The sequence below is a fragment of the Megalops cyprinoides genome, chromosome 23 (genome assembly GCF_013368585.1).
Source record: "Megalops cyprinoides isolate fMegCyp1 chromosome 23, fMegCyp1.pri, whole genome shotgun sequence".
In the NCBI taxonomy this organism is placed as follows: Eukaryota; Metazoa; Chordata; class Actinopteri; order Elopiformes; family Megalopidae; genus Megalops; species Megalops cyprinoides.
This window is the reverse complement of record NC_050605.1, coordinates 3,284,859-3,296,386: the sequence shown is the minus strand read 5'-3', so window position 1 is coordinate 3,296,386 and position 11,528 is coordinate 3,284,859. Positions and strand designations below refer to the sequence as shown.

The following is an 11,528-nucleotide window of genomic DNA, read 5'->3' as shown; positions in this document are numbered from 1 at the left end:
TTATTCCCCCGCATAATACGCTTAATGCGAATCAGTAACTGACACATTCGCCCATAGATCCACAGTCATTCCTTATCAACATTCTGTTCACTCACGCAGCGCTTCACACAGTCAACGGGACGCCTGTAGCCACGACGTGCGTGACGATGCATTCCTCGGTCATTCCTCAAATAGTTCACGCCGGGAAATGGCAAAGGGGGTTAAGGTGTATGTCTCGAAATCTTTTGCATTTCACGGTGAAACGGCCCACTTTGAGTGGGAACTTCGACTTCCCAAAACAGTTCCTTTTCAACGCCTGCGTCAACCACGGATGAAGACGCAGGCGGCATTTACTGTGTAAGTGCAGCTGCAGGGGTGCTAACAAAACGTCAGATTGCTGCTACGACATCTCAGCAATGCGTAAGCATGTTTTACTTGTTGGCAGGGAACAAGCTGTAAGTGTTCGCTAATGGAAAAAAGACAGTAGATTTTATATCTATTTAATACACTATTTTCTTATGTCATTTGGAGTGGTTTGTACTAGCACTGTATCATGCTTTTATTTTGGAATCATTTTTTTAACTATGCGAATTAAGTAACCACGCGGATCACTTTGCTTTGAAGTGTCCATTTTGCTTATTGTAAACTTGATCTTGAAACAGACGCCATAGCTGTACACACACACAGGACAACATGAATCCGTATTACTGTAATGACTACAGCATAGCAGTGTGTGGCCTTTGCTGTCAGTTCCACCTCACAGGCAAGTCTGTTGTTGGTTTAAGGCCTGAAGATGCACACATGCTCGTTATCTTTAATTTATTCATTTAATCCTCACACCTGCAGACTCGCACACTCATCCTCTGTATCTGTCTACACTGAAAACACACTGACCCGGGCCTTTGAAAGAGTGGTAATGCCACGTTTTAAAGAGTAACGTTTCCCTGAGCTCAGACTGGGCGGGGGAGATAATGTAGCCATTCAGAATTTAAACTTGTTTCTAACGGCAACTTGATCCACCTGTGTTGGTTCTTAACCACCCAACTCCTCCTAGACCTCATGGATCATTTCAATTACAGAACTTGTTGCAGTAACTTTATTATTTTTGTGAATTTTCATCATATTACTTCTAAGTGAACACTGTTGCCTAATCAATAAAAAAGTCTTTATTGTATGTTGTGTATGGAATGTGTTTTGCCTGATGCTCATAGGCTCTTGACAACATGTAGAATCTTTTTCGCAAGTGGGCAAATAAATTGGGTTGTAGGTTTTATTGGTACACAAGTCATGTGTGTTACCGTATTGTGATTAGAATGGGTACAAGGTGGCTTCAGTGGGATTAAAAGTTTATATAAAATACAATATAAATTACATATAAATTGCAGTACATAATTTGTTTTTATTTTATATACTGGTGAAATCATGGTTTTCAGTTAGCTGCAGGTTTTTAATACTCTTAGGGTAGGCTAGCATATTTATTATAGTTGAATCAGTTAGGATCGACCTAACTAAGTTGTGGTAAATGGATCAAAGGTTTATTGAAAGCTTTTTATATCACAGAAAATACACATTAAAATCGGACCCGGGAAACCTTTCGAGCGTTGTTGAAGAAAATATAACAAAGGTGAATAAATAAATAAAAAAGAACACCACCGTTGTAAAGCTCATTTTCAGCACCATTTTAAGACAAAATGATCTTTCTAATACAGAATAAGTGGCTGTTATGTACTTTCATTGGCGTGTAACGCAAGAATAAATAATCCATGTGAATTTTAAATGAAGGGTTCGCTGCACTGTAAGTGTATGAATTCTCAATTCAGGAATAACTTCTTAGTTTCTGTTTTCCTCCTTTTTTGAGCGCTTTACGTTTCTTCACATATTAATAAATTACTTTAAGCGTCGGTGAGATGACGTTGATGACTTAAAGCATTTTATTCCCTGTGGACCTTCTGCCGTCTGGTGGAGCAGCAAACCACCTACAAGCGCATTTCACCATTCAGCCAACGTGGGTGGCGCTGTGGAGGATAAGGAAATGTTGCTGTAATTTGTTACCCTCCTATTTTACGTCGTTTGTTTCCTTTCCCAAGTCACTGGACAAAAACAGAAAACATGGCTTATCGAAGGGTTGGTGCCGTGGGTTTTCTTTGCAGGGAAACTGTGTTACTCAGCAACGGGACACGGCCAAGACTGAGTCTCTTTGCTGGTGCACGGTCACTATGCACGCAGTCTGAATCCCAGCGACTGACCGTCAGACATCAGCAAAATGGAATAAGGTTAGCCTGCCTTAGCTCGATGGCTAGCCAGCCAGCCAGTTAGCTTACAAGGACGTACATTTACGGCAACCGGAGCAGAGAGAATGACGTTTCTGTCCCAGCTCAGTTCAAGAAAGGGTAACCGAATTGATCCTTACGTGGTGCCTGTCACAATGTCACTGTTTTCAAAACATGCAGCGTTACATTTAATTTAAAGCGATGTCAAGTGGATAGGCAGCTAGCGTTCTCTACCTGCTTGTCTGCCTTGAAAGTTTTAGAAGTCTGGTCCGCATCGGATAAGTGTGTATATTACTGCTAGCTAACTGCTAGCTAGCAAACTACTGTAGCTGTCAATATTGCCTGCTTTAGCTAGCTATACAAAGCTAGTCGAAGCAGCCGTAGTTTGATGGTCGCCGTGCACATGAACCTATTCGGCTAGTTTTTTTTTCCTTTTCTCCAGTTACACTAGCTAGATAATCTTAACCAGCTGGTAGAATGCACAGGTTACGCCTCACTTCTGCGCTCTCCTATTGGTTCCCGTCTTTGGATAGTCACACTGATGGTCACATTCCACGCTTGCTGGTTGCTCACGGGCAGCACTGGCAGGCGCTGTGTAGATCGACGCACTGTGATAGTCTTGGCAGCACATTGACCTAATTGTTTTTGTCCATCAGCAGCCTATGTCATCTGGTTGGCAAAGTGGTCAGTGGATTTGCACAGTTTCTGAAGTGAAGCATGCGTACAAGCGGTTGACCTCCCACAGAAAGAAAAAAAAACTATAAAATACTACAAAATTGTATTTGTTACTAAAGTGTTCTCTAGTGTACTATAGTATGCTTTAATGTACATTCTGCAGCACAAATATGTATAATAGTGTATGATTTCACGAAAAATAAAATAAAAGCTGTTCCAGATACTTCAGTTCAAAGTCAGTAACCAGGTAACAGTTCTAAATTAAATGTTTCTGTCCCTAGGAATATAATTCTGAACAATCCCAAGAAGAGGAATGCTTTGTCATTGTCCATGCTGATGTCACTTCGGACAGACATTTTGGCTGACATTGACAGTGATGACCTGAGGGTCATCATTATATCAGGTACGAATATGTTTCATTTCATGTTAAGGTGTTACTTCCAGAAAATGTTCAGAAAGTGAACCTTAAATTTTTCAGGTTGCTACCTTAAAATGAGCATTTATTTAGTTACTTACTTGGCACTTTTATTCAGAGCAATGTAGAACGTCTTTTGTGTTAAGTGCATGTCAAGATCAAGACCACAAGCACAGAATAGCAAATAATATCTCAGTGATAAAGTGTCAAGTACATTAACAGCTAAACATACGACAGTAACTGTTTTCAATACTAGAGGGCCTCAGGAAGAAAAGAGGCAGGTTGAGGCATTTGTGGTCAAGCAGATGACCTGGGGTTTCCAAGCAGAGCGCTTGTGAGGGGGTGCAAGGCCTGATGATGGGCTAAAGATAGGAAGCGGCCATACCCTCGACCACCCGGGAGGCTATTGGCTAGCACCTGGGTCTTTATTTGGATAGGAGCGGCCATCTGCACCCAGTGGAGGGAGATGAAGAGGCTGAACTCCAAATCAGAGTGAGCTGAAGTGATCAGATGGCACAGTTAAGGAGGCCGGCTGTCAGAGAGTTATAGCGCTCCAAACATGGCGAAAAGGTCTGGATCAGGGGGATGACGAATGAACGGGTTCCCTTGACTGTGCTGAGGAAGACCTGCCAGGACCAGATCACTGGTGTAATGCTCTTTTCAGTGGAGAGTTTTTAATATGGAGGGGGAACTAAAGTTCTTGAGGTTGGCGGAAAGGACAGTAGAGAACCTGCTAGGGTGACAGAGGGGTCTCGGAGAGGAGGGCGGTTGGCAAGCAGGTTGACCAGGTCTATCATTAAAAGACTGACCATGAGGCAATGCTTCATCATTCAGTCAGGTTTATAATGAATGGAGAGTAATCGGAATGGTTCTATACTAGCAACATATGAACCAGTGGTGTTGTCTTAATGCATTCCACGCTCTAAGCAGTACCAAAAGACTCTTCAGAAAGGGAGGAGGCTCATGTTTATCCTTTTGGCTGAGGAGACTCAGGTCTTTTGGAGTGCAGGGAGCACTACTGAGGACCTTTTTTGACTCTGTGGTGGCATCACCCATTTTCTATGGAGTGGGTTGCTGGGGCAGCAGCATCTCAACTGCTGACAGGAAGAGACTTAACAGACTGGTTAAGAAGGCCAGCTCTGTCCTGGGATGCCCCCTCGACCCAGTGGAGGTGGTGGGAGAAAGGAGAATGATGGCTAAGCTGTCTTCCCTGTTAGAGAACAAGTCCCACCCCTTGCAGGATATTCTGGCAGTACTGGGCAGCTCCTTCAGTGACAGGCTGCTTCACCCAAGGTGTGTGAAGGAGAGATACCGTAGGTCCTTCCTTCCTGCTGCTGTCAGACTTTACAATGAGACTTGACAATCAACACTTCTCCCAGTGGACCACTCACATCAAATATTACTGTTTTAATGTCTACTGTTTGTCTACTAAACTGTGTACTGTCTGTTTTTATTTATTTACTATTTACTACTTATTCTTGTTTGACTACTTATTGTTATTATTGTTATTATTTGTTGTTGTTGTTGTTAAATGTAAATGTAAATATAAATGTAAAATTATTTGTTGTTCTTTTTTCTACTGTTGCGCTATCCCCTATGCAGCTGTTAACACTGCAAATTTCTCTGCTGTGAGACAAATAAAGGATTATCTTATCTTATTGGCAAAGGTTTTCAGAAAAATCTCAGCTGCTGTTTGAATTTAAAGAAAAGTTTTTTACTTTTTTCCTTTTATTTTCCAGCGGAGGGTCCGGTGTTTTCGTCAGGTCATGACCTGAAGGAGCTGACGTCAGCCCAGGGGAGGGAATACCACAGCAGGGTGTTCGAGGCTTGCTCTGAGGTGGGGAATGCCACCCGCTCACAGTACTCTGGACAACGTGGAGTTAAATGCTGATGACAGCCTTTTATCGAAAACGTCTGTTTGTAAGCAGTGAAAGAAATTAGGCTATGGACATTTGTATGTTCTGTGATAATTATTTGAAAGTTTGCAATGCCTTGGAATGATCCCATTTTCATGCCATATCTAAAATGCTAGGTCCATGTAAAATGGAATAAAAAATGGAATAAAAAAACTTATCAGGGGTACCTGCAGCCAGTAACCTGAAATGGCCTCTGAATTTTGAGCGTGCAGGCAGCTGTGGGATTTACACTGAGGGAGTGGAGCTAATTTTAGAATTAATTGGAAAGTAACAGGAAGAGGATACCATCTCCATCCAGACAGTGGTCCCCTGTGTCCAAGAAATAATTCTGTGGATGTAACTTGCTCAGTAGTAATAAGGAAAGCTTGGAAGAGAAGGTCCTTTCTAGTGGCTTGCATCTTTGCGGCACACCTTCACCGATGTGACTGCTCCCGCCTCTTAACGCGAATGAGGTTAAGCTCGGTCGGCCAGCTTTTAAATGAATGTCGGAATGTTTTGGATGTTGGAAGTATCCAGGGAGAGTGGACATTTTAGTGAGGTGGACCTGACCTGATAAGGTTAGCATGCACATTGGGGTCATCCTGTTTACGTGGGGTGAATAATGATTTGAAAGGGAATGTGATCCACATTCAGAGAGACCATGTGTGTAACACCTCGCTAGCCTCTCTCCTGGTGGTATTTGGTAGTGATGCTGTGATATGGCGACAGGCCCAATCGCAGTTACAAATGACTAATGTTTTAGAGGTTTTCTGAAGTTAGGTAGGTTTGAATTGTTGAAATAGTCAGGATGTGATGCCTCTACGCTCCTTGAGTGTAGAGGATGTTGCCATGAGACAAGCTCAGTGGGCAGTGTTTCCAAAATCAGGCCGAATATGGGGAAAAGCATAAAGAAAATGATTTTACAAAGAAATGACAAAGCTTCTGAAATTCTAAACCAAGACCTGGATGAGGAGAAGCTAAACACAAAAGGTTAACTCAAGCCATGCAGGAACACTGGGGAAATAACAATTATATCAATACACCAAAAGCATTGGCACACCAGGCTGAAGAATGTAAATGCCTTCCTTTGCTGTTATGACTCCATGGCTCTATACTGTCTAAGGAAATCTGTCATAACCATAGCTGATTTAAAGACAGATTGTGGCTTGGCTAGAGAGAGTGTGATTTGGCTAGCCAAGACTAGACAAATTTCAATATTCGGGTTACAGACTGGCCCCAGTTACCCCTTATAATTTTTTTCATTCCTTTGGACATGGACCTAGCATTTCGGACACGGCACAGGAATGGGTTGCTAGACAAGACTTGCTTAGTGGACACAAGAAAAGTCCCCACCTCTGATTAAATGGCCAGGATCAGCCAGGATTCTCAGCCAGGAATGGCTGATAAAAATATTGGTAAAAGGCTACAGTCCCAACTTTGAGCATAAACAGGACTAGAAGTGTAAATGTTGAGCAGATGGCCATGCCGTACACCTAGGAATGGAAGAATTTTGAATCGAATAATACATTTGTTTGGAGGAGAGGCTTATTGTAGTGGGTTTCTTGTACAAAAGCTACATCTGCCTTCAGTTGCTTTTGATGAGCAAGAGGTTTATTTCCCTTCACTGGGAGATTCATGCCCTTTACATTCCAAGATGTGAAACTTCGTCTTATTGACCTTTAGAGTAGAGGGAGGGAGAAGATCTGAACAGAGGGATGGAGCTTTAGAGGAAAGGTTCCCAATCCTCTGTAATGGGGTGCAAATTCTCACATCCAATTTAAGGTAGTTTTGCCCAGTTAAAGTCGAATGGGAGTGTGTTAAATGTTCAATGGTTTGTCGTTAATTTGTGTGAGCAGGGATCAGTGGTAAAATCCATCCTTTTGATGTGAGCAACTCACCAGCGTGTTTGCCATCATGTGACATGAAAAGAACGGTAAACCCCTGTTCCTTTTCCTGAGACTTGTCTATGTGATGTCGCCACAAATAAGCGGAAATTCTTAATACAGAGGTTGATAATCATCTTGTGTTAAACCAACACAAATTGAAATCACTCAGCTTTGCAGATTAATTTGCTACAGGCCATTTTCACAGCAGCATCCCTTGTAACCCAGGTAACCATTGTCCCTGAGTGCTTTGTAGAAGTGTTCGCCGCCTTTAATGTTGAATAATCACTGTCATTAAAGACTTCTCCATGGAGTCGAAGAGAGAGAGTGAGAGAGAGAGGCTTCACTTCGTGAGGTCTCTGTGACATACATGAATAATTCAGGTGCTCTTTCTGGAGCTGAATGAATAATCACATTTGGATTTCAGCATCGTTTGTGCATCCGTAATTATTCAACAGGGGCGGAATCGTGGCGGCAGAATACCCGTACTTTATGTCTTGATTTATTTCATCATTAAAATGTCTTTATTGTTGCTTAAGGTCATGACTTTGATACAAGACATTCCAGTCCCCGTGATCGCCAAGATCAACGGCGTTGCCACGGCAGCGGGGTGCCAGCTCGTCGCCAGCTGCGACATCGCCGTGGCGACAGAGAAGTCCACCTTCGCCACCCCAGGGGTCAACGTGGGGCTGTTCTGCTCCACCCCCGCCGTGGCCATCGGTAGAGCCGTCCCGCGGAAGGTAGGCAGAGCGCCTCAGCAGGTTCCCGCCTAGACTGACACAAAGCTCTCTGTACAAACCATCAAATCCTACATCAAGTCCATTGGACTTCACACAAGCGAAGGACACATCCAAGAGAATTTAAAATGGAATAACAGCAATGCAAATGATGATGATCATCTCCAGAGGCATTAGTCTCTTATTCGGTGCCTGTGAGTCGCTCAGATGATGTCAGTGGTGTAGTACCAAATTTCTGAGGAAAATCTAAGGCAAGATGTAATTTTCAGTCAAAATCTGCAGTCATTTCCTGAGATTGTAACATATGATGTTGCATCAGAATAGCTCACCATTTTCCAACTGCCAACTTCAACTGAATCTGTGTGAAATGTGTAGTTATGATTTAGTATTCTTGCTGTTGTATGATAATGTGATTTATGATATGACATATACATGCTTGTTCTTCTCATCTTGAAGGTTGCCATGGAGATGCTTTTCACGGGAGCCCCCATCTCGGCCCACCATGCCTTGCTGCATGGGCTGGTCAGTAAGGTGGTGCCTGAGGAGCGCCTGGAGGAGGAGACGCTGGCCATCGCCCGGCGGGTGTGTGAGGCGAGCCGCCCGGTGGTGGCCCTGGGAAAGGCCACCTTCTACAAGCAGATGGCCCAGGGCCGGGATGCGGCCTACACCACCGCCTCCCAGGTGATGGTGGACAACCTGGCGCTGCGGGATGGGCAGGAGGGCATCAGGGCCTTCCTGGAAAAACGGAAGCCCGTGTGGACAAACAGCGCGGAGAAGGCACACGACTGACTCGCCCTGGAGGCATTCTAGTGCATGACGTGGGAGGTCAAGAGTCAGGGCTTGGTGTCTCGGCATCATGGGCGGTAACAAGGGCATGACGGGGTACAAGACCTGAGATCTGAGATCAGCTTTTCCACCCCCAAATCCTAACCCTTTTCATGTAGTGTAAAATTTTTATTCTGATCCAAGATCAGCTGCTGAGGGCAGACAGTGTGCGAAGCCCTCCCAGGTTGCTGGTTCAACAAGAGTCACAGATCCACCCTTGTGCCTTAATTGACACTGAAAGCAACGATCAGATTACTCGTGGGTTTTGGTAATTAAGGGTTGAGGTTCACAGCAGGACAGACCTGGGCCCTCCTGCATGGTAACTAGTTATGTCACGAGACTCGCCATATGGAAACTCAGAGCGTGAAAGCACTTCCAATAAAAGTTAGGCACTGCATATGTTAGCCACCACAGGGGAGAGGAAGCTGCTGGTAATGAGCTCCGGGTGATGCCAAATATGGACTCTGGATGCAGAATTAATTTGCACAGTTCACTTTTTAATGCAGAAAGGTGTTTGGGTGAAATGAAGATGAATATATGAAAATAAAGACAAGAACAGAGGGAATTGTGTTTTTTATTGAGCTCTGTTTCTAATTTTGTTCTGTTGAATGCAGTTTTGCCATTTGAGAAGCAAAAAAACCTTCAGGTATATTAGGACCAAGAGTTTTGGAGTGTAAACTGAGGCATTTTGTGAGGGGAAACGTTCGCAGATAACATAAACATTCAGCTGACCACAGTGTGGTCCATCCAGCAGTAGTTACAAAAAACCCAACAGACCAAAAGTAAGAGGTGTCAGCTGACTTCAAGAATTTCCCCCGGTATTAGCATGACTTTGTAGAGGACAAAGATAAAAGGATTAAAGACAGTTGATTTGGGGTTCAGTGAGCAGCCTGTGACCACTGAAGGAATATAGGCCATGTTATAGCTGCCCGTTGTTTTCAGAGAGCTGTCATTCTGAGCCCTCCTTTCCCAAAATAAAACCCCCACTTTTCATGATGAAAATAAATCAAGCACACACACTGAGTTCCAGAGGAACTGTACTACTGTTATAGGTTTTATATTCAAAGAGATATGTTAACCAAGTATCCTTCCTTTTGCAATAATTAATCTGTAGTCGTTGCCGTGCTGCAACGTTCTTTAACACAATGGCCACTAGGGGGAGCCATGTTTCCAGAAAATTCACAGCCATAGATTAGTCATCTACAGATCTAAGATAATTAGACTTCATTGTTCCTATAAAATGTCACTCAAGTTTCAGTAAGTGATTTAAAGCAGATATGTCTTAAGTCAGATCCCAGTGTAGCTCTGTTTGTCTGCCTTAGTGAGTCAGTGAATAACAGGGACACAGGCATTTGGAATGTAATGAAGGATTAACTCTCGCAAGTTGAGCTGGGGCCGTGGGAATGAGGGGTCCAGTAAATGTTTAACCAGGACAGTGAAAATCTCACAGACCCTGTCACCAGCTACGCAGCCAAGTCAACGGCCTTAGGGTATGAGACTCCCTTGTAGCACAGGTGCAGTTTGTGGGTACAGTCCCCAGAGAAAGACATTTGTGCTCATCTCCTCTTGATGTGGTAGAGGTGATTCTAGGACACCTGCAAGTAGACTGCTAACTAGTTCAGGGCATGGATGTTAGCATCAAGCTATTAAACACAGATATCCCCTATGAAATATCGCTGAGACACACATTCCCAGATTTTGTTTTGCTTTGAGATGATAGCACTTTTATGAAGAATTCTGGAATAAACAGTAACACGATGAAAATGGTTCAATGTGGACCATTCTGGGTGGCTGTGACGGAGTGCCGTCACTACGGTTGAGTATGTGCTCTGACTGCCATACCAACGAGCCTGGCTCTTTGGCGTCGCGGTCAAAGTCGCACGTTTGGTACCCCGTAGACCCGGGTTCAAGGCCGGGCGGGGTGACTGCTCTCGCCCTTCGCTACAAATGGTGTCAGAAGTGGGATGCTCTTGCCCTTCGCTACAGTGGCCATTTACCAAACTAGATATAATCTGCCTAATTTTACTCAATCCACACAGAGGACTAACTTTAGAGGACTAACTCAATTAAGCAAACTTTTTATATTATAGTCTTTGTATATTATTGACTCCAGTGTGATCAAGATGCATATCGAGAAGCATAATCATATGATTGAGTGTATTGAAAAATTATATGCATTTTCATCTATATATAACTGGTTTAGACAGTATTTTTGTATACTTTATCACTCATCATTTTAACCCCATGTATTATTGTGGTTTTATTTACACTACACTATTATATATACAAATTTATGTATTGTATATTACTATGCATTCTAACTTGTTTTATTTCATGTTTTGCGTGGTTAACACCTTTGTAGTAATCTTACATAGAAAAAAAAGATCCATGTATGGCTCAACCTGAAATACAACCATGTAATTCCACGCATCTGCCGCCAAACTGGGCGAGCTCGCGCTATGTCATGATACAAGAATAACCAGGACCGACTAACGGGCGGGGCACTGGGGTTGCTTTCACACCTGAATGCCACATTCCGAGCTGTGTTATTCTCCCCACGCTGTTCATCCAGGAAAAACTTTACGGTACAGCAGCAGTTTTAACACGGTTTAACCCCGAGACAAAGCAAACGTTTATTCAGAAAGTCACAATAAGACACAAATCTTATATAACTGCTGATGAACTAATAAAAGGTCTTAAACCAACGGTATAACTTGACATGTGCCCACGTACAACCCACAGGCACATTTTTTCAAATTAATATCCATTTTCAAAATATTAGCCAGCTTTTACACAGTAAGGGCTCTGAGCGAGAGAAAATTGGACACATCAAACAAGTGCATTGGGTT

At 43.2% G+C, this 11,528-nt stretch overlaps 1 protein-coding gene across 1 annotated transcript; it reads left to right on the top strand.

Annotated features, from left to right (window-relative positions):
• Positions 1 to 2,071: 2,071 nt before the first annotated feature.
• echdc3 (enoyl CoA hydratase domain containing 3) lies at positions 2,072 to 9,237 on the top strand. Its single transcript, XM_036517994.1, has 5 exons — positions 2,072 to 2,252; positions 3,206 to 3,327; positions 5,079 to 5,176; positions 7,657 to 7,857; positions 8,311 to 9,237. The coding sequence occupies exons 1-5, from the start codon at positions 2,089 to 2,091 to the stop codon at positions 8,641 to 8,643; spliced, it is 918 nt and encodes a 305-aa protein (XP_036373887.1). The 5' UTR covers positions 2,072 to 2,088; the 3' UTR covers positions 8,644 to 9,237.
• Positions 9,238 to 11,528: the final 2,291 nt, after the last annotated feature.